Source organism: Ischnura elegans, chromosome 8 (genome assembly GCF_921293095.1).
Source record: "Ischnura elegans chromosome 8, ioIscEleg1.1, whole genome shotgun sequence".
Lineage (NCBI taxonomy): Eukaryota > Metazoa > Arthropoda > Insecta > Odonata > Coenagrionidae > Ischnura > Ischnura elegans.
This window is the reverse complement of record NC_060253.1, coordinates 92,406,600-92,432,882: the sequence shown is the minus strand read 5'-3', so window position 1 is coordinate 92,432,882 and position 26,283 is coordinate 92,406,600. Positions and strand designations below refer to the sequence as shown.

Here is a 26,283-nt window from a genome sequence, read left to right as displayed (position 1 = left end):
TCGTTTCTGAAAATGCACATTTGGCTTTATATAAAGTTTTAAGTGCAAACCTACACATTTGCAAAAAAAGCCCTGGTATCCTTCAGCATATTGGGAAAAATAGGCTGGCACTAAGAGGGTTAATCATAAAAAGTAAATTTTGTGTAACTTAATTAGATGAGGAGATCTAACGAGAAAGCTTTACAGTTGACTGACCTGGAACTAATGGGACCCCATATCAGAGAGTGGGAAGAAGTTTGAGTGGTTTGGAAACCTTGGCACTCGATCATTTTTGTGAGGCCCATTACCATCCCCTATTTGCACTGCACAGCATTGCATTGCTTTACAGGGTGGAGAAACATTGTGTTACAAAATTTTAACCCTAGATTGCTGATGCCATCGAATGAGGGCCCAAGGGGCCCTTTGAAGGATGCAACACTCTGGAGCCGGGACCCAGTAATTCAACTGATACGCCCGGACACCCGGGGGGGGGGGGGGGGAATGGAATGGAAGAAAGTAGGGAGGGGCCCCCGCAATAGGAGCCCGTCGATGCCTCCAGGGAAAGGATAGGGATAGAAGACAGGGGATAGGGAAAACTCGTGCCACCATGACGGACGATGGGGCCCACTACCAGCGAAACCATTACTTAATTTACCAACAAAATTGTAAAATTTTTCTATGAGGAAAAAATCCAGAGATCATTTCATTGGATAAATAAATGGTGTGCCAGATTCCTTGGATAGATCGCCATCTCTGGCAGGCAAAGTATTCAAAGTTATGAGTCGTCCAGAGCAATTGGCAACAGGGCAAATTCGCTGCCAATTGCAGCACTTGGCTCAAAGTTTCTGTTATTTGACAATTTTAATAAGCATTTTCGACCTAAACATCATTGGTAATTTTGGTTCGTACTGGCATCAGCTATCTAGGGTTAAAATTTCTTGACACAAATGTTCTCCACCCTGTATGTGTTGCGATTTAAATATAAATAACCATAAAGACCTTTTCTTTGTGCCACATAAATTTCTCTTAATGCATTCCATACCCTTTCTTCTCAACAGCCTTTTATTTATCTGTCTGGCCTATCCTCTCTGACCTAGCAACATTTTCCTCTTCCCCTCATCCTATCCTTTTTCCCCTCTTGGGACAACTCTGTGTTCCCAACTTGGGTCAACTCTCGACTGCATTCTAGTTGATGTGGAAACGGTTTTATTGGGGAAATAACTGTTATTTGAAGATATTTTCTTATTTTTATCCATATTTATAAAATATTTCATCAATTGCAACATTTGATTAGCTTGTAAAGCTGATGATTTGTGTTAAAGGAATTGAATTGAGATTAGCTGTCCTTTGTGGTGGCGCTCGAAACTAAGAGCTCCACCAGAGTACTTATGGGGATGAGTTGTCTCCCATACCACCTCCTATATTCCTCCTGAAACACCCTTTATATGTATTAGGCTTTCCTTATTATTTGTCCTCATCTGACTAATTTAATGCATTATTTCTTTCATTCTGCATTATATTTCAGTATTTCACTACTGAATATTGCATGTTTTTACAATATTCCTATTAAATTACTTTCAGCCTATGGAATCTTCGGGGAAACCTGAATCAGGACCAGCAAACAAGGAAGGTAGGAAGTTTTCTTTATTTTTTAAAATCTCTTTTTCCTAAATATTTCGGAAAGATGCCTGAGCAATGTTTGATGGTAATTCATCAGAATTACCAGATAACCATTTAAATGCTAAATTCATGCTGGATAAAACTGCTAGCATGAACTATTTGAATATAAGTCTTAAAAATTTACCTAGGGTGTATTTTGCTGTTTTTCCTCACCAAGTTTGAGCCACTGAATCAGTATGCATTGCTCAAGTGCATAATTGTGTGGGGAATATTGAGACTTCAGCAATATATGTGGGGTATATTAATTTGGCTCGTACACCAAGAGAGTCGAAAGTTCAAATCCTGGGTACCCTAGCCCAATAGCCTTATGGCAATGATCTAGTTTACAGTGAGTTCAACCAAGTGGCATAAATAGACTCTCAGAAGCTGAGGAGCCCTTTCACCCTTGTCCTTAGGCAAGGCCGTAGCCAGAAAATATTTTCGGGGGGGTTTATGGAATAGCAGACAAACCTAAAATTATTTTTATAAGATAAATAAAATAGCGTATACGGTTAAATATGCAAGTTTATTATAAACCCTTAAAGTAAAATATGAAAATATTATTATAAAATTGAATTTAGGCTATAGCTTTTTTTTGCAGCGACCTGCAACTCCTCGGTGTCGATGTCAATTCTGCGGTCCCTCAGGAGGCTTATAAGTCACTCACCTCTCTACTAATTCACAGCACTATTATTTCACACACTGCACTACAACTACACTCTGCACCTACAAATTCGCTGAGATAATTATTGACTTAAGTCGCATTGGACTACTAGATGTCCCTGCGCCGCTATATAATATCGTCGTATGAGCACCAAGCGAGCATAAAGTATCTATTTAATTTTTTTCATTTCAGGGGGGGATCAATCCCCCATGACCCCCCATCCCCCTGGCTACGGCCTTGTCCTCCGGTGTAACATATTCTCATTCTATGAAATACTCATTCTACAATATTGTATGCAAAGCCATGTCAATCTCTGCATTCAATTCTTGAATTATCATATCAATGATATTACATGTTAATTGGTTTCCGGGTTAATTCCACGTCGACTCATTTTTGGTGGATGACACCCTTAGCGAAAAAACTGTTGAAATTTCAACAGTTAATTGGGACCACTGTTGAATTCAACAGTAAATGGGGACCACTGTTAAAACTAATAGTAACTGTAAAAACGAACAGTAACTGTTACTTCTAACAGTAACTGATAAATCCAACAGTTATTGATGAGTTCAGCGTTACTGTTGGATTCAGCAGTTACTGTTGCATTCGACAGTGGTCCCAAGTAACTGTTGAAATGTCAACAGTTTTTTTGCTAAGGGCAGTTTCGGGTGCATTCCAGCTTCCGTTTTTGGACCCGAAGGCAGGAGCTGGAATGCACCCAAAACTGTCGTCCACCAGAAATGAGTCGACATAGAATTAACTCGGAAACCAATCATCAATTTAATCACCGGGTAAGCCTCCATAATAATGATATTGTATATTTTGCCTGCTCCCCTATATTTCATAGCTTTGGGGCTTTCATTGACTTCCTCAGTGTAGATGTGTACCTCATTGGCTCTATTCACACCTATAAAAATAGTTGTTGTGAGGGGTTGAAACATTAAGTAAGCATAGCCAAGATTGGATTCAGGATTTTTTTCTGAAGGTGGGCACGTGGGTCTGAAAGGCAAAATGGTCCACTTAAATTTGAGATTAAGAACAACATACAGCAATTACTTTAGTAAATATACTCTTCATCTCCATACTTTGTAACACAAAACAGAAGACATTAATAATAATAGGACCATATTAAAAATCTTGTCTATTTTTGAAGCCTCTGGGAGGGGCACATTCCCCAATGCCCTCCCCTAAATCTGCCTATGAGCATAGGCGATGAAAGCTATCTTGCAAGGCATTGCAATAATTGCAATAAGGCATTGCACTGTGTGAATAATCCTAGGAGAATGAAACTTGACTTCATTTTATAGACTATTATCATGCCGTAACTTTTAAGATTTAATTTTGTCGCAATGAAGATATGTACTTGCATTTACAGTGCTACATCAGGTGTTGCTTAAAATCATGATTTGTTCTTCCAGATGTGCGAGGGGTATGCCCTGGTGTTTGTGTGGCAGAGAGGATAGCGGATTACTGTGAAGCAACTCTTGGTCCCCCTGCTCTACCTGCCGGCTCAAATACACAGCAATCTGGACCTCCACCTCTGTGTAAAGCTGGTCTGAGGTGTTGCATTTCCAAGGAGGGCCCTAGTGCAAGTGGCGATAAAACTGTTACGACTGCTGATAGTGATTCAGTGAGCAATCAATTCAATAAAAATTTTAAAAATCCTATGCCTGTTTGGACTTATGTATTTTTTAAATTCATGTTATCTTTTTAAAGTAATGCATGTGACTGTAATGGAGAAGAATGTATCTTGTTTCATACATCAGTTTTATTCTATTCCTTAATGATCACACAGCACTAGTGTTTAATTCATATCCTTTTTAAATTGTCTGTGAGAGCTTTTTGCTTTTTATTATTACCTGATTTGGGAGTTAAATTTTAGATTAATATGTAATAAATTGCATTATTTATTGGATTAACTGAGTATTCACACAAATGTTTGCTAGAATAAATGGAAAAATTGGTATAAAAGTGGATAATAATCAGCTATAAATGGTCTTTTGTTCCCATGAAACTGTTGTATCTATGCCTAAGAGCTGTCCAATCTCATGAAGTTAAAAATTAAGGTTGTGATGGTTTTAAAAATGCCTGGAGTGCAAAAATGATTACATATTTGCACATCATCTTAGAAGAAAACAAAAGGTTTTTGCTTGGCTTGCAGAGTGATTGCAGTTATTTATTTGTCCATTATTTGTGCTTATTGTACCTGATTGTTTTAGGTTCATTGCAAGAATATATGTAGTCAAGCATTTATCACTCTTACATTAGAGCACAAGTTTTTTTTTGTGAATTGAAGATGGATTTAAACCTCAACATTACAAAGGCTTTACTCAATGTTTTCTATAAATTCCAATTTTCTGTAACTTGAAGCACTTGCTTTCTATGCCACTTCACCTTACAAAACTGTTTTCACCTTATCTACTCCCAGTTCACATTTCCTTAGATACTGATTCAAAGAACTCACTATTTCAGATAATCCCACCATCAAGGAAGCCTCCTGGCTCGCTGGCATCATCTGTCTCATCCCCAAGCAACCCATCGACAATTCGCCCCCCACCTCCAGCCGCCTCTCCTCCCTCTCCTTCGCTGAGGACTCCCTGCCGAGGAGAATGCGTGTCTGGGCTGTTTGCCCTCTTCTGCGATGAAGTGGACTCGGATGCCGATTGCCCTGGAGACGGCAGTTGTTGTGTCACCAACCCACCCCCTCCCCCACCTCCTCCATCGAAGCCGATTCCCGCACCTCCCTCTGAGGAGAAGACTGTTCCAACAACGACAGAAACACCAAGCTCTACCACCACTGCTGCCCCCACGACGACCACTGAGAAGTCACTGCCAGTGAGTACAATCCATCTGGTTCCCTTCCAGCCTACTGGAAAAGTTCTCTTAGTCGATTTTACAATTTCAACCTAAAAGATGCCACTGTCGCTCCATCATGTGTTTGCAGAATGCCAGAGGATGCACATTCGAGTCTATAACTATTGGAAAAACAAAAATTTTAATACTCATCGATGTATTCTTTTTCTTGTGTGAAATGCAGTAAAATGTGGTGGAAGTTCTTAATGCAAGTTAAATGAGATATTGCAATATTGCTACAGGATTTACTCAAACACGACATGTTTCGTTGTTAAAACAGCTTGATAATGCTGTCATGGCAATGAAATGGGTTGTAAATCCTGAAAAATATTGCAATGTTTCATTGAACAAGTTCCTTGCCATGAACCTTTAGACGAATTCAACCATTGTGCCAACGTGTTTTTCTTTTATATTTCATTTTAATGCTTGGATCCTTTCCATTTGAGTTTTCGTGTGCATTCGGCTGCGCATGCCATGTCGGTCACATCAAATGAGTGGCACCTAAGTAGCTGTGACCGACGGTATGCCATGAGTGGCCAAAAGAAAGGCTCATCCTTCGGTCATAATGACTGAAGCGGCACTGAATGTGTTAACTAACATGTGTTCTTTACTTATGAACATGTATCCAGAGGATGCCTTGTTGATGCAACAACTTTTTTCTGTTACTAACGGCTGCTTTCAATTTCATTTAGTCGTACATCCTGTAAACAATGAACAAGGTGTGGTACTTTTCCACACAACTTATTTAAGACTAAAATTTAGCATGATGGAGAGAGGAATTCTTATCGAAAGCACTTTATAAGAGCAGAAGGAGAGCAATAAAATGTATAAGAAATGTCATTTGGTGCAAGCCTTGCCGCACTATCATTCCTAAAGGACAGTGCTTGTAAAAAAAAGAATAGGACAGCATGCAAAGCGATATTAGGCAGAAAATGAGAGAAAGATAGGAAGTACTATGAACTATAGGATATAGTCAAGGCTGTTTTAGGCTTAACTTCGTGAAAATCTATTGTAAACAATTAAAATGGCATGGTACTTTTTCACAAAATTTATTTAAGATGACCAGTTTCGTAGCAGAGGCGACATCTTCAGGTACAGAACTCGTTCTTTCACGGTTATTTTGTTGTTTATTTGTTTGCTATTACGAGTTGGTAGGGGAGGGTTGCGTTTGGGTTGGAGCATTACTCAACTTCAGGGGAATTTCCAAGAGGTAGGAATGGTTGACAAAAATATTCTCATTTGCTAAAATTCCATTCCTGATGTGCTTTCTTATCTCCAACTCCTCCAAGCAGTCCATCCTTCTTCCCTTTTCCCCAATGCAACCCTTTTTTTTTTCTTTTTTTTGCCAACGCAACCATCCCCTACCAACACGTAATAGCAACCAAATAAACAACAAAATAACTATGAAAGAACGATTTCTGTACCTGAAGATGTCGCCTCTGCTACGAAACCGGTCATCTTAAATAAATTTTGTGAAAAAGTACCATGCCTTTTTAATTGTTCACAGTGGATTTTCACAAAGTTAAGCCTGAAGCAATTGACTATATCCTATAGTTCATAGTACTTCCTATCTTTCTCTCATTTTCTGCCAAACTCTTTGCGTGCTGTCCTATTCTTTTTTTACAAGCACTGTCCTTTAGGAATGATAATGCGGCAAGGTTTGTACCAAATGACATTTCTTATAAATTTTATTACTCTCCATCATGCTAAATTTTAGTCATCATCTTCCGTATCCATAACCCACCTATGCCTATGAATTTTATGCCCAAGTTTTGCCTATTTTATGACATAAATTCCACGGCAAAACATTTCATGACTTTTTGAAAAAATGGCTATTTCACGTCAAGAATCTATGACTATGATATTTATTGTCTTTTCCTATTTCTGCCAATGTCTCAGATTGGTGATGAAGCTTTTGGTTGCTGCTACTTTGTGTGCCTCTCTAAGGTTTTAACTTCTGCAGCCATTGTGAGATAAATTGTCGGTAATGATGAACATTTTTTAAGTCATCTTATTATATTTTGCATACCTCCCCCACCCTAATTTTGGGAAAAGGTTGCAAGAACTTGACAGCATTAATCATATCATCAGATTGGACAGATTCATAGACCACTGCTGCTGAACCTTACCCAGGGTCAGCAAAAATGGTGATTTTGTGTCTTTGTTTAATGGTTTTAATTGTCATGGAGAATCTGACAAAGTCATATTAAGTGTAACTTCATTGTCTAGGCGTATAAGGACATGATAATTTGTCTTGTCTCATAATCTCTCAACTCATTCATTTTTTCCTGTTCACAGCGTTGCCCAGGTTTCTGTTTGCTGAATATTATGGCTGCTTTCTGCGAGAGACCATCCATACTCATCCGAAAAACATCAAATTGTGGCCAGGGATCAGTTTGCTGCGACAACACGCGTCAAGCGTCTAAGAAACCAGTGCAGTCCTCATCAGGAGGAGGAGGAGGAGGGGGTGGTGGTGCCCTAAGTGCTGCCGTTGATGTCTTGGGGCCACTGGGTGCTCTCTTTACCACTCGACCACCTCCTCCCAAGACAACCTCCACAACACCTGCCCCCAAGGATGACCGGCCCGAGTGTCCAGGATCCTGCATTGTCCCCTACTTGTCGTTCACTTGTTTCCGTGAGTAGATACTTCAGTAACCAGGACCGGCCTTAGGGCAGGGCAACCGCCCTGGGCCCCGCGTTCGCGAAAAAAAAATTAAAATATACGATAGTTTTGAAAACGCAATTTCAACTATTACTGTATTGTTAAGTCCCTGCTAGACAAAAAATAATATTATGAAAAAGGAACAGGGTAATAATGCAGTAATTTTTTATGGGCTTACAACTAATTAATTTTCATAATCTAACTTATAAAAATACGTACCTATTAAAAAAGCGCGCTTTTAATGTTTATTTTACGTTATAATTTAATGAACAAATATAATTATAAAATTTGTTTGTATTATACTATTTTGAATTCAACTGCATGATGGTATCATAACGGCGTAATTACGAAGTCTGAATTTGGGAGGGGAACACATACTTAGCCAGAGAGTGGTAGCGATTCAAAATGCTTGAGTTTGTAGATGGGGCATAGAGTTTAATATTTTAAGTGAAGGGCCCCGCACTGAAGGATCGCCCCTAGCCCCGCACCTGCTAGGGCCAGCCCTGTCAGTAACCACGGAACATTATTCAATAAGCTTCATCCCTGTTCAAACATGGTGACCCACTCATTACAGGTCATAAATTGGCTGTGTGATGAGTCCTTTTTTGACAAACATTCGACTTTCTGAGATGCAAACAAACGAAAAATTCACACGTGCCTAAAATTTCGAATTTGGCACCTATGGAGTTGGCCGATGCGACGCAGCGTGGCGTAAATGAACTCCCGCAATGGGTACAGTCTGAACAAAATGTGTATCAGTTAATCCGTTGTGAAGTCAGGAACATTTCAGCGTTCTTCCTTCCCACTGACAGCAAATTTTTTTCAGCTCCAGCGCGTGTCTTGTGCAGCTAGATCAGTTAGTCACAATTGTGAGTCAGCACAAAATTGTAATGCAGTGTTACATTCTGCAGGATAACCACACTTTTCGATGACTTGCATAGATTTGGAAACTTACGAACAAGGTCCCGGAATGCATCTTCTTAGTATATCAAGGACTTACATTATTTATGCATAATTTAATCGCGTGAAGCATGGACATGATAAGCTTTTCTGAGCACAACTATAAGTACGGGAGATTAATGAAACAAGGAATTTTGTCAAGGTATGCTTTTATGTGAGGATTCCTGAAAGAAACGCTCTTACGAAGTTTGTTATTACGAATTTCCGGTTTTCTGGTTCCGTGAACTTCGTAATAACGAGTTTACTGTTATCACTTGTTTCTGTAAGTTACTCTCACACTAGATGATAGATTATTTTTTGAGGACCCTGAGTTAAATATACATTTTTACCCTGGCTTATGATTTGAATAATTGGCATTTGGATTTTATTATCTTCCAATATTTTCTGGGGACGATTTAAATTTCAATGTATGTCCTTATGGCAGCCATCAGGACTTGAACCATAAATTAAAAATAGGGACTATTATTGGGGGAGGAAAACTTCAATTTTAGTTAACAAGTGATGTGTGCACTAAAATATATTATGAGAATACAAGGACAGCATAACATATGTGTGGATCATCTCATCTTGGGAGATAAATAGGTAAATTCATGTGAAAAATTGAGGGTGAGGGATCCCAAAGAAAAGAATATGCATACGTAGCAAGTTCCTCTTCATCATTTATACCAATTTGAATAATGATCCTGGCGATACTACTTTATTCCTCAATGAAAAAAATATTGCCCTTTCGAATTATTTAAAGAACATGGACTGAAGAGTGTTGCATTTATTCCTAAAACCTTGTCGATGAGGTGCTTCTATTGAATCCATGAAAAATTAGCCCTTTGCTATTGCTTATGCATTAAAAGTATGAAACTGTTATGAAATGAGGGTACATTAGGTAGGAAAGGGTTTATTTACATCTTACTCATTCTGTTGCTTAGCCAAGGGGGTTCAGCTTGAATCATTTGACATCTATTCTGCTCTAGAATTATTCTGGCTACCCTTTTTTCTATTATTGGTGGAGTCCTATGTTTTGACCAGGAATCAATTATGAATGATTCTTTTTAAAACCCCCATAAGAAGGGGGGTCATGACATTTTGTCTTTTACCATTTTTATTGCTCTGCCATTGCTTTGTACTGCTTTTCTCACTTTTTCCTTGTGAACATTTTCTTAGAGCGAGGTAGGGAATAATTATAGACACGCTAAATTAAAGATACACCAGGATATACTCATCACTTCATTTACTGAGCTAAAACGCATCACAACATGTTGGGAATACGGAAGTAGACAACATAAAAAAAAGACAGTGCTAAAAAAAAAAACAAATGCCGAACATGAATCAATGCAGGCAAATTCAAATGACTAAGAAACACATTGACGCATTGATTATCAAATACCAACACATTTGTTCAAAAATATAATTAATGATGAAAATTTTATTTCCCCTCTGTATTGTGTTTTTAGGAAATGCTGAAATGACGGATGTCTTCAAATGTCGAAAGTCTGGCACTCAGTGCTGTGCACCCAAGAGTCAGATCAGGGAGAGACTGGGCGAGACAAGTGGATCTCAGCAGCCTCCAACAATGCCTCCTCCTCACCCATCATACTCGGGCCCTTCAACGTCTTTCAATGACTCTTATCATGGGCCATATCCACCCCATCATGGTGCAGGTTATGGACCAGGATCATATCACAGGCCCCCATCTCAAGCAGGTAAATCAAGTGAATGGACACTTACAACTCTATTTAAATTATCTTATCCTGGCAAAAATTCCTTCATAAAAGTACCACTCAGGCTTTGGGAAAATAACATAGATTCATTTTTTAGCATCTCCAGCTAGATCCTATGTTTATTCATTGAAGTTTCACCCTCTGTTACTTACCACTCAATCATACTCCTATTTTTTCTCAGGTTCAGAGGAATTTTTTGAAATGAATCATTGGGATTTAAGATAAATTAGGATTTGGAATGAAATTGGCTATTGGAATAAAATTATGGTTGCCAGCATACATTTTTTGAGCATAAAATGAATTTTTATAGAAAAACTATTTTTGCACACTAGCCGCTTTTTTGTTGCCTAAAATCAAATTCTTCACTGACAATTCTTAGCTCATGTGAATTTTTTTGTTATGAAGTGCACTCGGATATGATTGTTTTTTCATGAGATATGATTTTGTTAATATATGTTTATCATGCATGTTTTTGGTCTAATAAAAGAGGAATAAAATAAGGTATTAACTTACTTTAATAACGTAAAAATGATACTGCTTGGTGAGAATTGAGGGTTGAGTTCTGAGCTGCATTAACCTAATCCTGGATGTAGGTTACTGAAGGAAGGACTGACTCTGAAGGATTTTTATTGTTGGTTTAATAGGTATTTTCTTCATATTTACATTGTCCAGAGTGAGGTGATTCAATATGGAAGTCTTTGATATGCATATTTCAATAATATATAAAAATTTTGTATTTCATATGTTATATCTTAGTGCTTGATGAAATAAATAGAGCCTAATCTGTATATACATATATTTTTTTACACAAACTTAATTGCCTTTCATTATCAGGCGTACACCATTCTGTGATGACTTCTGGTCAGTCAGGGCACCCCCCACACTTGCCCCCTGGTGTTCCATCAACCTCCCACCGTATTCCACCAACCCAGGCCACATCACAGCAGACTCCTCTACGCAGCCCAGTTGCACACAGCAAGTACATATGTGGAGTGAAGGGTGGAGTCAACAGCTTGAGAAGGAGTCGAGAGCTGGATCACCCCATTGCCAATGCCAATGACACCTCACATGCCAACATCATGGAGCAGGAGAATTCGGTCACCCCACCGTCACTCGCAGGCAACACCATACCAGAGGGCGCGGTGGAATCGGCCAAGCCCCAGCTTCCTGACATGATGACGCAGGCAGAAAGTGTGACCGGGGTGTCCCCTTCCCTTGTTGGCGCTGAAGCCCTTGCATTCTTGAATGAGAGTCGTGCGCACCGCAGCTGGAGGAAAGGCAGGGTCGTGGGCGGGGAGGATGCGGATCCCGGGGAGTGGTGCTGGCAGGCTGCCCTCATCAACTCTCTCAACCAATACTTGTGTGGCGGAGCTCTGATTGGAACTCAGTGGGTCCTTACAGCTGCTCACTGTGTCACCAAGTAAGTGATTTTACTCCCTACAAGTTAGCTGTTGTTGGGGATTGGATTGGTGTGATGACATTCCTATTCCTAGGGCCCATGTTTAAATTCTAGTGGTGGTGGAGATTATGTAGAGCACATTAACTCAACCATGGGTTGTGTCCTTTATGGACAGCACTCCCTATTGAATTGTGAATTTTTCTACTGGTAGATTAACCTTTTCCCCTTGGGAACCAAAAGCATGGAATTACATAGTTAAATATCATGTAAAGCTATGTTCAACATAGGAGTGCAATAGGTTTGGCAGTGGTCCCATGGGCACCATATTTTAAGAACAGGCTAATACCAATTTCTGGTTTCTCTCTTACTCAGGGATGTGAACCTTCCTATTACCACTGAGTTAAAACTTGTCTATGTTATTTTCACCTTTGCAATGATCGTCCTTTAGATGATAGTATGGACAGTTGTCTTAGGAAATCACTTTTGACATGGGAAATCTGACAGGAAAATGCTTATATTTCCAATTTATTTTCAATTTTCATGGGTGAAAAGAGCACCACATGCATCTGTATGCTTTGACCGTTTACGAAAGTAATTTCAACAACAACTTCTGAACCCAAGTTATTTTAGACCTTCCATTACTCAGGAGGACTTTTTGAGCACCCATATGCATTTTCCAAAGCTTGAGAAATGACTTATTAAAAAACTATTATAATTAATTATCACTAATAAGTATAATTAAGTAAGTTGCTGGGGAGACAATAAGGCGGATAGAACTTTCATGAGCCCTTATCAAAGTCCGTGCTCTAACCTTTATCATCAAAAATAGGTAAAGAATGAGAATTGAGTTTGTACTCTTTATTTCAGCATTGTGAGATCCGGTGATGCCATTTATGTGAGGGTTGGTGATCATGACCTGACAAGGAAATATGGCAGTCCAGGGGCTCAAACTCTTCGTGTTGCTACCACATATATTCATCATAACCATAACAGCCAGACCCTTGACAATGATGTTGCACTATTGAAACTTCATGGGCAGGCAGAACTGCGTGGAGGAGAAGTTGGGAGAGGTTCTGGAAATCAGGAGGCAGCAGGAGGGGGAGTGTGTCTAGTTTGCTTGCCAGCCCGAGGTGTCAGTCAAGCAGCAGGGAAAAGATGCACGGTCACTGGCTATGGATACATGGGAGAAGGTAGGAAATGTGTCTGCCTAAGACTATTGACTTAATATTGAGTAGTACATATAATTAAGTTAGGAGCTACAAATATTTAGGTAACTGTGGGCCAAGTTTTTAAATTAGTGAGGCAACATGAATCCTAAATGCTCTTATTTTCATGAGATGTTTTATGGATATTTCAATAGAATGTTATAAATGTATGAATTTCTTTTCAGCTGGGCCAATACCATTGAGGGTACGAGAAGCTGTTATTCCTATTGTGAATGATGCAGAATGCATACGTAAGATAAATGCTGTGACAGAGAAGATATTTATTCTTCCAGCTAGTTCATTTTGTGCTGGAGGAGAAGAAGGGAATGATGCTTGCCAGGTAGGAAATTGAATTTTTTTTTCAAATTTATTTTGCTTGAACCGACAAAAAGGTATATTTTCAATCTTAGCTATAAAATGCATGTGTATATATGTGAATACTATCCATATTGACATTGCTTTGGGTATACAGCCAAACTAAGAGGGATTGCATGAACCATGTGATAAATAGTGCTTGTTCTAACTCAATCCATTTATTTGCGATTGCATCTTGTCTCTGCTTATGGAGGTGCATAGTTCATACAAACATGACCTTAAGCTTGGAGTCCTTGCTCTGCTGTTACTGTTGGATAAGTATTTTGTACGAACTTGTCAGATTTGAAAATTGTTATGCAAGATGAATTATGCAGTTTAATTATTCTTGAGTTTACACATGCGCTGCTGACCTTAGTGTGTAAAATCAGAAAATGTTGGCATAAAGGCATTTTTGTGGTGAATTAGCATGGTGAGTTTATGCCTGTTTTTTTTTTTTTTTTTATTGTTCTGTTGGTCCAAGGAATAGAACATAGAACATGGTCAAGAGAATATTACAGATAAAAAGAGATACCAAACACACAAAAAACGACACAGATCAATTATACATTATCACACATATATTCGTCTAGATTGTAATAGGCTTTGGATAAAAGCAGCCTTCTCAATTCGCGCTTGAAGGTTGCAATGTTGGACTGAGTTTTTACATGCGGTGGTAATTTATTAAAAATAAGGGAAGCTGAGTGATGAGTTCCCTTTCTAGATAAGGCACAGGGTTGCCTTCTCAGGTGAACATCATTTCTGCGCCGAGTGAAATAATCATGAATGGTAGAGCTCGGACAGAACAAATCAGGATACATTTTGACAAATAGTGCACAATAAAAAATAAACAGACATGGTAGTGTCATTATCTTGAATTTAAGAAACAGTGGCTTTCCTGGAGATCTGATGGAAACAGCAGCAATTGCCTTCAAAGATCTCTTTTGCATGGAGAAGGCCCTTGTGGCAGCACTGGTGTTGCCCCAAAATATCACACCATAAGACAGGTAGGAGTGAATTTTAGCAAAGTAAACTAGCTTTAAGATCTCCACAGAGGTGGTGGGGGCAAGTTTACGAATCATGAAGATACCAGATGAAATTTTTTTGTTCAGATTATCAACGTGGAATTGCCAGTCAAGATTTTCATTTAGAGTTAAACCCAAGAATTTAGTACAGTTAGATTGCTTGATTGAATTATTACTGATAGTTCGGAGTAAAGGGCTTGAAGTCGGGGGAGAAATTTTGTTATGGAAGTGGAGAAAAGATGTTTCCAGCTGCATTTGATTCATCGTCTCTACTGACATTTTGATTCTTCAGCAGATATGGAAAAGCTGACTTTTTCTGTAACTCAAGAGGCATCCTCCCATTGCATGTATCCGTAAAGGATATTCTGGAGTTATTGCTCAGCAACGAATTCTTAATTCCTGTAGTGAAGGGGCTTATATTTTTCATTTTGTATTAATTTGCTTGATTGTTTTTTTTGGTGAATTTTACAGTGTAAATATGCATTAGCTTTCATTTTTCTTGTTAACCGTTCTGATACGGTAGATATCAGAAGCTTATCCTTGTGGAGGTAGGTGATGGAGAACTGTATTTTTGGCTGTGGAAACCCTTGAAGAGCTCTACCCAATAACCCATGATGAGAGCTGATTTTAATGTTGTATGATTGAACAAATTACGTACTTGTGTATTTTTGTAATTATTTAAATAGTATGTATATCCTTTGTCAAACCATTTTATTCTGACATATCATCAGTAAATATTTATTTATTGTTTTCCTCCAATCAAATATGTATTCAAATTCATTACTCCTCGATCTCTAAAAGGTTTTTTTGTGTAAATGCATTTTTAACTTTGTGACAAAGTGAATTTATTCGCTGGAAACTTAATCTGTTCGGTGCATGATGACTTGGGTTGCACTGCTACTGATTGCATGATTCTGCTTTTTTGCTACTGTTCCATATAGACACTAATATTTAATTGGGATACAGGTGGTTGCAAAAGTTGTTGCTGTTGCTGGATGGTTTGGGTTAGGGGAGTGCATTGTAGTTCTATGGTCATTGGATGGCAGGAGCCAGTGACATCAATAACTTCCTGCAACCTATCAGTGATAGGATTAAGAAATAAACACAAGAAAAATATATATGTATATATATTCAAATAAGTTCAAATGATAGGAAAGAAAAGGGTAGGAACACAAGGCAGAGAAAGTACAATGTCAACTGTGTTGTGGTCGATGGAAAATTCCAGAAATCAGAGGGTAAAAATGCAGCCTGACTGGAACTCAAACCCAGAACTTCCCTATTGCTGGCCAGGTGCTCTAATCAATTATACATGTTCGTGTTACACTGGGGAGTGGTAGCTCTTGTTTTGGCCTTATTCCCTAAGGGTCTGGGTTCACATTATGGCTGTGGTAGACATTTTTCAAAGAATTCTTAATCCTTAGGTGGACGATTTTTTGAGTGCAGTTCTTCATCTTTGGATGGGAGATTTAGGTATGGTTCCCCTCATAACTCTCAATAAGGAGGCTCTATGGAGAATCGTGCAAAGTTTATTTCCCATGAAGATTCCAAAATGTGCTTATCTAATTGTACTATATGGATAGAAAAAGTTTTATTGCTATGTTACACTTATGATTATATTAATATGCCAAGAGAATATTGATAAAAAACATAACATAGGCTTGTCACAATACTACTTTAGGAGATATACAAGAATTGCCGTGAGAAAGAAATAAAATACTTTTTGAGTTTTTAGCAAATTAGTACCACAATAGAAGTTGGATAAAATTGCATAACAATGATGCTATAGTTGGGTCATAAAGCTTGGAAATGTTTTTATTTAAAAATACCAGAATCATCTTGTCTTCATCCATATCCTCATTTAGCTTTTGAACATTAATGGATATCATTCATGAAATCAAAAGTTTTTATCAAAGTACGCAAAAATAATTTGTTTTGAAATGAGTGATGATGGAATCTTTGCAGGAGTAGGCTAATGCTGGCTATAGATTTTTCTCAACCCTTTCGACTCTTTTCATCTCTTGGTGAAAATAAACTAATCTGCTATTTTTTTACTCTGAATAACTAACATTATTTTCCCAGCAAAAATTTGCTTACACCCATGGAGAAACTTTATCCTGCAGCAGTCTTCAAAAAAATAAGCAGGTTTGGCTAGTATTTGGTGATTTTTGTCTCCTTAATTCAAAGCTTGCATGTATTTTTGTTAAATACATCTTGTTTCCCTATGGATCTGCATGCAATTATTCTTATGGTATGATGTGGACATGGCGTTGAAGTTGGGGAATATCTACAAACTAAATACACATCTTTTTCCTACCGCTGCACTTGCATGGTGCCTGATGTAATCTTTTATGCTTCTATATAATTAATCCTGCAAGATTGAAAATGTGTGTATGGTGTCTTCTTTAATGCAAATAATTCCTGCAAGGTAAGATTTACTTTAATGAATGCTATATAATGACTGAAGTCTGATTTTATGATATCTGGTTAATATTATAAAACCAGGCTTCAGCGTTGCAATTATATTTTTCTGGTATTTTATTATATCTGTTATAGCTGTACATTTCTCAATTTTCATTCCACAGGGCGATGGAGGAGGGCCTCTGGTATGTGAAGATGATGGATTTTATGAATTGGCTGGATTAGTGTCTTGGGGATTCGGTTGTGGTCGGCAAGATGTTCCCGGTGTTTACGTAAAAGTGTCCTCATTTATTGGCTGGATCAACCAAATCATCAGCGTGAACAATCTTTAGCCAAGCCATATTGGTTCAATCCTTGTCAAGGGTTAGTGAAAACTATATAGACTTGCAGTCACGCATTTCCCTGATGTGAGGTAGCTGGTGCCACTGCATTCTTGGATTACAAACGTCATATCTGTGCCAGGGCCAGTGCCTGTCTCTTTGCCTCACTCAAGTGGAGGACGGGCCAGGCAAGACTTTCAGCTGGTCTGATGAAGCTTTAAAATGGTCCTCTTCCCCATCCTCTGCAGCCATCGTGCTATCACTTGGAATGGATGGGCCTTTTGCCCTACCTTCAAGTCTCGCCTGTGCATTTTTATATAAGTTTCAAATGCTCAGGGAATGTTTTTTGATGCTCACAGCTGCTGATGAGTGTTGGGATGGAGGTGCAGTTTGTGTATTGATTAGGCTTGTTTACCTCATCGAAGAGGTATTTCTTCCCCAAAGTGCAGCCATCACAAGATCCAGTTTTCTTTCATTTTGGAAGGGACGAGGTATCAACTTCGCAGTTATTTTTGGTAGGCTATCAAGTGAGTGCAAGTTCATGCTGCATTGATGTTGCGGTCAATATTTTGAATCACACATGTACGTAGCAAGAGCCGTTTGATGAGTAAAAGTTCACGGCAGCTGATAATTTTTCCTTCATTAATGCTACCCTCCTCACTTATGCTCCAATTTTCTTGTGACTGGGTGGATTAAACTTTATAAATGATAATGCTGAGAAGAGGTATCCATGAAGATGATATTGGTATGAGTACAACACCCTAATGAACAACACGGACATTCTGAAGAAATGTTTTCATGATTTAATTTAGCCTCTAAATTTTCTTGTTTAATTAATTAATTCTTAAATTGCTTGGCATTTAAGAATTAATATACAACTGACCGAGCATGTGAGGTGATAAAAAATCAAATTACCTTGTGTAAGGTCAGAGAATGTGGTACCAAATATGTTGCTATTATTCTTACACCTTTGTTTGCTACTAGTTATTAAATTTGAAGTAATGCTGAACTTATTTCTCCATTTTATACATGTGTTGTATCAGGCATATTTTGATGCAGCTTGTAAAAACAGCATTATTTTTTGTTTTGTTAATGGAAAGTACGATAATGGGAAATTTCAATGGAATGAAGATGCATAAGGTTATTCTGCAAACTGCGTATTTTAATATTTACACATCTAACTACTACTGAGGCATATCTATTTGGCCATAAAACATTTTAGTTAAGTTATCTTGACTATTGTTTGATGGGTCCCAACTGGTCTATATGGAGTAATCATGGAATTTAAAGTAGTGATTTTATTATACTATGCAGATACCTTGCGAGTAATAAATTTACATTTATGGATGTGTATTCTTCAAAGTGGTTGCCATGTTTCTTCTCTCATATTTCAATTTGTGGTGAGGCATTTAATATTTGTATTATCATTCAAGTAACATTTGATGATTTTTGGGATGAAGAAATACAAATGGTAATGAGTAATTTTCCAGGAATGAGGAGGAGAGGAATTTCTCTGGAAAATCAATGTTAAAGTGGAATGGGATGTAGAAATAAAAGTCTTAACGGTGGAATGCTTTGGACTGAAGTAGGTAAAATTTTTGTGAAGAGAACTTGTCATTTATGGGAGTTTGAGTTAACATCACATCAAAACCATTGATTGGACATTCCATCGTAGCAAAGAAGATTTTGTCCTCTTATGAAAGCTTTTGAAAGCATTCTAGGCAGAGGATAAATTATGTCATTATGTATTTGTACATAAATGGGATGGGATCATTGAGCAATGTTCATTGAATACCTTGTTCCATACAATTTTGTTCATTAATTGGGCATTTTTCACTTTCATTAGGTATTGTGATGATTTTTTTAAATGACAAACAAAGCAAAGAGGAAAGGTTTAGAAAGTTTTATAAATGCTTTTATTATAAATATACGACTCACTCATATAAAATATCTCACAATATTATCTGTTCAAACCTTGTTGAGATTATGCTTTAAATGAAGGTGTTGAATGAGAAGGTTTTATAGTTATGGGTCTAAGTAAAAATATTTCAAACACTTTTTGGAAAGTAAATTCACTCTCTCAGCTGTTTGCTTCCATTCATGGAATTATCTCTTGGGAAGGTTTTCGCATCTTAACTTTTGTATCATTTTTGCTCAATCACAAGAGAGTAAGTATCAAGAATCTGATGCTAACTTATTAAATTTAATTTAGTCATAACAGTGTACCTATAATTTAATCACCATACGTGGAGTTAAAAATATGCAGTTATTCATGGTTATGTTGAAAATATGAAAAATTTTGCTTTGTAGACATGTGTGTTGAATATATACCTGCTGTAAAAAGCTGGTACATTTTTAAGTTTTCCTTGAATAAGAAAGAACTTTCAAACTTGATCATATTTGTCCATAAGTTAGCCTGAATTAAACATTGTTTTCTATTTATCTGCAGGCCAATATTTTCACAAGTTAAAAGCTCTGTGGTGATATTTTAAACTGTTCTCTAAGTGTTCCTCTACCTCATCTTATAATCTTCCGTGTTTCTCACTGGCATCAAACACAGATCGATTCTTTTCATTATCTGTGAATTTTATTGTCATTCTTTCGCTGCAATTCACCATGAAAACATTTACACTCTGTAGGTGTTGGTTGTGTATAAGAAGTACCATGAAGTAATAGGAAGGATTTAGAATATGTACAAAGTCATATTTATGGAAAAGTAGTTTGTAAATGTTGAGGGTGAATTAATTTATTTTTTGATACAAAAAATGATAGATTAAATTTGTATTTTACTCAAATGTATTAATAAAACTGTATCAATTGAATTTAAATATTCTTTTCCTTTAAGATGCTGCATAATTTTTTTATGTGACAGAATAGGATATGCTGGGATTTGAAGATGACTCAAATTTGCTGACGGTAAACTATTGGAATGTAGGGTTTCACTCATGGGACAGGGTGGTGTTAGGCTCTGTGATTATTTATGCATCATTACAATCTGGATGCTTCATGATTTATTTACATGTGCTTATAATACAATTAGAGAGGATGATATGTATGTGAGAAGTACCATCGTCTCATCAATGCAGTAGTATAATAACATCTGAATTTTTGCCAGCTCAACATGGCTGCATTTTCTCAGTAGGTACATACTCCTTTACCCCTTCATATAAATGCATCTGCCGTAGACTGCATGTGGCTCTAGAAACAATTCTGTGATCATTGTAAAATCATTATTTTTTTACTTTTAAACATTTTTGAAGATGTAACAACTTAGAGAAAGAGTGCTGGATAAGTTGCTGACTACTGGATTAATTTATGTATCAATCTTAAAGGAACTTTACATTGAACATGTTTTGCGATTAAGTCAACTTTTTTCCTACTTTTTTGCAGCATAACTATAGTATATACTCATATATGGGCATGATTCATTTTCTTTTTTATCCAATATCCACATATGTATCCTGCATTCAAGTCCATAGCAAGTTAAGAGGGTCTGGGGGTTACAAAGAGGGGTTAGAGGGAGCTCTAGATGCGTAGGTATCCAATTTACACTAGATAGAATGGTAATTTATTTCGGACACCCATTACTGCTGGGAGGTTACTCCAATCTTAGCCCCCTTGTTCCTATTCTGTGCTCAGGAATACAGCCTTAAGTCTTCCATCTCCAAATGAACGCCACCGGTAATGTACCCAATCCCCATAAAAAAACCTCAAAATTTGTCAAAAAAACCTATTTTTTCTGGCGATGACCTTGGCCAGACTGTTCTACCTCTTTTTCGTTTGCATAATGTGTTTTATGTGTTGTGATCACTCATATGTGAGTGTTCATGAATTTTGGGTATTTCTCTTGAGTAGAGTTGTGCATCGTTACGGTTGACCCATATTTTTGATTATACCACTATATATATATTGAATTTGATTTTAATGTTCATTTTTTTATGATAATGAGTGGTTTTGCTGGTTTTTGACTCCCTCATCCACCCTCTTCAGTTTGCTTTCGTATTCCTCTCCTCTCACCAACTTCCAGCCAACTTTGTTTCTTACCCCATCAATTCAATAGTCACAGTCAATTCATTCTTCCTCCTTCTTTGACCTCTTAGGCTCTGCAAGGAGGTCATTGGTGACGTCCACCTGAGGAGGAGAACATGTGTGGTATTAATATTTCTGGAATTCCCATGGCATCATTGATCCTCATTATCTTATACTTCTTTTTGGACGAAGAAGAGGATAAAAGTAGCCAAAATCAGAGACCAAGGTGAGCATTGGCATTACTATAAATATATGTTTTTAACTCCTATCTATTTATATTTGTGTTTATTTAAGCCCATACCACTCTCACCAAAAAGTTTTTTACTTGATGATTAAACCCAAAGGTTGGTTTGGATTGATGAGCATATAGCTTATTCTGGACAGTTTGGTAGCATTGCTGTTTAGCTGTCAACTATGTGGGCAAATATGACTCATGGTAAATCTTTCTATCTTTCTCACCTTGTCCCAAACTTGAAACAGGATCCTTCAAATCCACCAAGTGCTAAAATCAATAAGATGGCCATATCATAACATCGTTCATGCACTAAGCTTTCACAATATTATGCACTTGTGGGTGCCTCTTAAAAGGAAGAGATGTATGTAGATTTTCCCAGTGAATACTAGTGTTGATGGTATCTCAAATATTCTGCCAATGGAAGGTATGAATTGGCAACTGCATAGCATCATGAAGGCATAGATTGCCATTGTCCTCAGTTTCCGAAAATCCTGGAGGACTTCTCTGACAAGGTTCATTGCTGCTTAGTCCGTGGTTTTCCAAAAAATTGAACCCTTTTATTGTGTTTAATTATAGAATGCGGGTGCTGACTATAGGGCCCCAGGTTCTTATCCAGGGTAATATATTTGGGCACCCTGCATAAAAAAATCTTTGAATTGTGAGGTGGCCTGTCCAGAAGAATAGTTCCCCCTCACTTTTGGCTGTACCTACTTTACCCTTACCCATTCACATCAAACTTTCAGGTTGGATCTCTGAAGGAATGATGTGGGCCTATTCTTATGCAAGAAAATTTATTACTTGCCTCACCATATTTGTAGAAGGTGTGGGCATTTTCAGTTGATTGAACTCAATGTATTTGGCTAATGTCGTACCTTGTAGTGAATTTTTTGAAAGGTTAGATTGTATATCAGTCCTGTAAGTTCTAAATCATCTGTTGGCATAGAAGCGTAATAGCCTAGTTGTTAGTTTGTGGACTATCAGTCGTAATACCCTGCGTCCAATAGGGTGGTTTCCTATTATTTTTTAATTGTCTAAATCGAAAGATTATTACTCCTGGTGTACGTATTTCACGCTTTTAGATTTTAAAATGACGATATCTATTTTTCGCGATTAAATGAAAAGTGAAAATTTTCAAGTGCGCGAAAACGCTACGGCTAAGTATGAATGCCGGGAAAACTCCGTGTGACGTCATTCTGGTTCCCGCTGCCGCAAGTGAGGTGACCTTGGGGTGAGGCTTTGAGCGCTTATACGACGCAGGATGCTAGCAGGTATCAGAGTACCCTGCTAGCTGGTAGCGCTTGGCTTAAATAAGGATTATTAATACCTTATCAAACGAAGGAAACTTTCCGACTATAGGCAGTTTTAATAGGTGATTATTAAGAGATGTTTCCCTGAGCTCTGTGCCTCATGCATGCATTGGTAATCTCAGACAATGTAGAACTCCTATCTACTCGTATAGAAAAAGGTCCCTGTGACGTCACGTGGAGTGGCATCGCATGGGCGCCAATCTGGCGTTTTTCATGTGAGGATAAAATTGACCATTGCCATTCGTCTAAACCGGTATTTCTAAAACCAAATAATTTGTATATAATGAATACACTAATGGTGGGTAACGAATCGCAATCAATGCCTTTCCTTTTCTTTGATGAAGGAAACTACCCTTAAGGGTTAGGGTACCCCTGGGTTAAGCTTCTGGACCAACAGATTAAATTCTCGCTGCATGAGGTGGCCCAGGGAAAGAAAATGGTCCTTATGTCCCGAATGAAAATAATTCACGCTAGGACTAGTTCAGAATGAACTCAACCCTCACCTGTCAAAACTATCTTTGAGTGGAAGCATTGGGTAAGTTGCAGCAAAAACATTCAGAAGAGTAGAGGAAGGAAAAAATTCCATTTAATTAATATGTACATAGCTCCACTTCAGAAAATCACTGGTATTTTTCAGTCCGTTGCAGTTGCAGGAAACGATTTAATTTTGATGCTGAGGGTGGCATCTTGTGGAAGGAAATTCTTGCTGTCGATTTTTTATAGCATAAAGCCAGATGATGGGAAGCCCATAAAATTGTCAAGAGAAAGGAGACTAAAACCATTATGATGCCTCAGGTCATCTTGGGACTTCTATTGATGCTGTTTCTTACCTATCATGAGCGCTTATTTTACCTCACTCCTCGAGTTATTGGCTGTGCAAAGAAAACTAATAATTGAACAAAATATTTACCTATGGCTATCGCAAGTTCCTAACATGGGGGTAATTATTTCTCGTGAGGCTTGACTTCTAATGAACAAGGAATATTTGCAGGTGTTAGTGGTATGATGACAAAACGATTTAGAATAGACGGAGTTATCCCCAGGTTTGTGAATTAATTCATAGATGTGGGGATATAACATCAAAAACCATACTCCAGGGCAGGCATGGAACTAGGGTGGGGCACAGGGGGCACTTCCCCAGGCGGCAGATTTCAGTGAGCAGCAAAATTTGAAAACTTTATTGAACAAAGTTATTTAATTTTTGTAATTTAATTATTTAACAATAATTACTAATTTATAAATTATTACACAATAATATTGATGAAAATTCTTAATAATAAACAGGGTGTTAAGGGCGGATCCAGGATATTTTTCTGGGGGGGGGGGGGGGGGGAACAAGGGGTCTCACAGGTAAACGGTCTTCTCATATTTGGGATTAAAAATACATGCAACAATTCTCTGCAAAACATACTCTTAATTTTAATATAAAAGTTATAAATATGTAAATATTAACAAATTTTATGTTAAAATATAAAATAAATTAATATTTGTATTAAAAATCTTGTCTATTTTTCAAGCGTCTGGGGGATGGGAGGGCACATGCCCCTATGTCCCCCCCTAAATTCGCCTATGAATTATGTGTAATTTTAACTACTGTATCGCAAAAAAAGCTCAGGGATGTGTTATATTTTATTGGTGGGGTAAGGGAGGGAGCAAGTGGGCGGGTAATCAGTAGAGGGAGGGAGATAAACTGATTGTTGCTCCCCTCACAGAACTTCTAGTTCCAGCCCAGCTCCAGGGAAAACTTTTACCACTAGCATGTGTCAAAGATATTCATATCACTCGCCTAAATATTCATTTCCATTGCAATTTGGCTCATGGAATACTAATCTAAACATAGAATCACAGCATTGCACGAAGGTTTCGAGGGACTTGGTTGGGTAGTCTTTTGAACTTACTGCGACAAAAATCGATATCGGATTAGGCAGGGGCGGATCCAGGATTTATTTCTGGGGGGGGGCACAAGCAAGGCCGTATCCAGGATTTTGTTCAGGGGGGGGGGCACAAGGATATCTCGTAATACAAAACGAACGCAATGATAATGGGACCATATTAAAAATCTTGCATATTTTTGAGGGTCTGGGGGGGGGGGGGTGGGGGGGGGGGGTGCCCCCGTGCCTATGGATCTGCCTATGGGATAAGGGAATTTTAAAAAGTAGTATGCAACTTAACATAAATGTCTTACAACCGCATTTCTTACGCGAAATTACCTCGTATAATTGATTGTGAGATCTATTCTATTCCTAAACCGATGTTGAGTGCTAAAAGTAATGAAAGGTTCAAAGTGGGGATTACATAAACAGCGGAAAACGCGAACAGTCCAATATTTCTATGAATTCAAAATAACATTAGTTCCATGGTAATGATGAATTATTTTAAAAATGTATGCGTAATTCTCATTTTGTTGGAAAATTTTAGGGTAGGTCTAACCTCTGTTAACTTAATCATTTGCTCAATGTTTCTGATGAAATACATACGCAGACGCCCAAAATTTCCCGATTGAGAACTACTGAGTTTGGGCGGCTCGATATCGACATATGTTCTGCCTTCGCTCAGCTCTACAGAACTTCCGAGGAATTTTCCCTTGAAATGTGGGAGAAGTAATAGGCCGTGACACATTGCACATACAGCTAATGTTAGGGGCCTTGAAGCTGGGTTGGACGACGCGGAAATGGTAGTCAAAATTCACTCCACAGTCTACTGCCCGAATGGTCGTGCAACATAGTAGTTTAATTTCAACAAATGAATAAGTGCGTAAGAATTCAATAGCCATTCAACATCCTATGGACCTGGTGATAGGTGTTGCGAAGTTTTAAGATCAGAAAAATGTTTAAAGTGTGTGTGTGCAGTATCAAGTCATCCGTCACTGGGACTTGATCCGTGGAAACTCTGATTCGTAGCATGATACTTTACCCCCTACATCATTGGAACGATTGGGATCGTAGGCAGTCTCAATGCCCAATATGTCAGCTGTGTCCACTGATGTCCCGACGAGAGTAGATTCCATTCTAGGTGAGTCGAGGGCGAAGCATACTTCGGAGAATATGGCGAAGAATTCGTAGCTGGATCTTTTGCGCCTTGTCATAATGCAACGGGCATGATTATTTCCCGGTATGAGGGAAATATAGCTTTTAAAACTCCCGGTTGTATGAGAGCATTACAAAGGCAACATTTTTGAAGAAAAGTTGTTCCTGAACTGGCCGCCCTCAGACGCCAACGCGCTTTGCTTTAATTTTTTCCGCCACTGTACGTCATTCCGCATTTCGAGCGCGTAAGAAAAATTGTCTTTGGGTATTTACCCATTTTAACATGAAAACTTTTCTAAATACCCATTCAAAAGTGTTCTTAGGGGTATTTTAAGCGTTAATCTCGCCAGCTATTGTACGTCATTCCGTATTATGAGCGCGTAAGATTCATCTTTCGGATATTTACCTATTTCAACGTGAAAATTTTGAAAAATACCTATTCATAAATATTGAAAATAATCGGTATTTTCCCCGTTCAC

The 26,283-nt window shown here is 38.0% G+C and overlaps 1 protein-coding gene across 2 annotated transcripts in view; it reads left to right on the top strand.

Annotated features, from left to right (window-relative positions):
* The window catches only part of LOC124164068 (protein masquerade), an 86,441-nt gene extending 65,005 nt beyond the window's left edge, over window positions 1-21,436 (top strand). Inside the window, exons 4-12 of one of the 2 annotated variants that reach the window (XM_046541238.1) lie at window positions 1,561-1,609; window positions 3,718-3,929; window positions 4,772-5,134; window positions 7,451-7,787; window positions 10,223-10,471; window positions 11,324-11,909; window positions 12,756-13,078; window positions 13,279-13,433; window positions 21,308-21,436. In XM_046541238.1, the coding sequence (XP_046397194.1) occupies window positions 1,561-1,609; window positions 3,718-3,929; window positions 4,772-5,134; window positions 7,451-7,787; window positions 10,223-10,471; window positions 11,324-11,909; window positions 12,756-13,078; window positions 13,279-13,433; window positions 21,308-21,331 (2,298 nt within the window). In that variant the 3' untranslated portion in view covers window positions 21,332-21,436. Of the gene's footprint in view, window positions 1-1,560; window positions 1,610-3,717; window positions 3,930-4,771; window positions 5,135-7,450; window positions 7,788-10,222; window positions 10,472-11,323; window positions 11,910-12,755; window positions 13,079-13,278; window positions 13,434-17,051; window positions 20,030-21,307 lie in introns of those variants that run through there. The other variant, XM_046541237.1, reaches the window with a different exon arrangement.
* The last annotated feature ends 4,847 nt before the right edge of the window (window positions 21,437-26,283 follow it).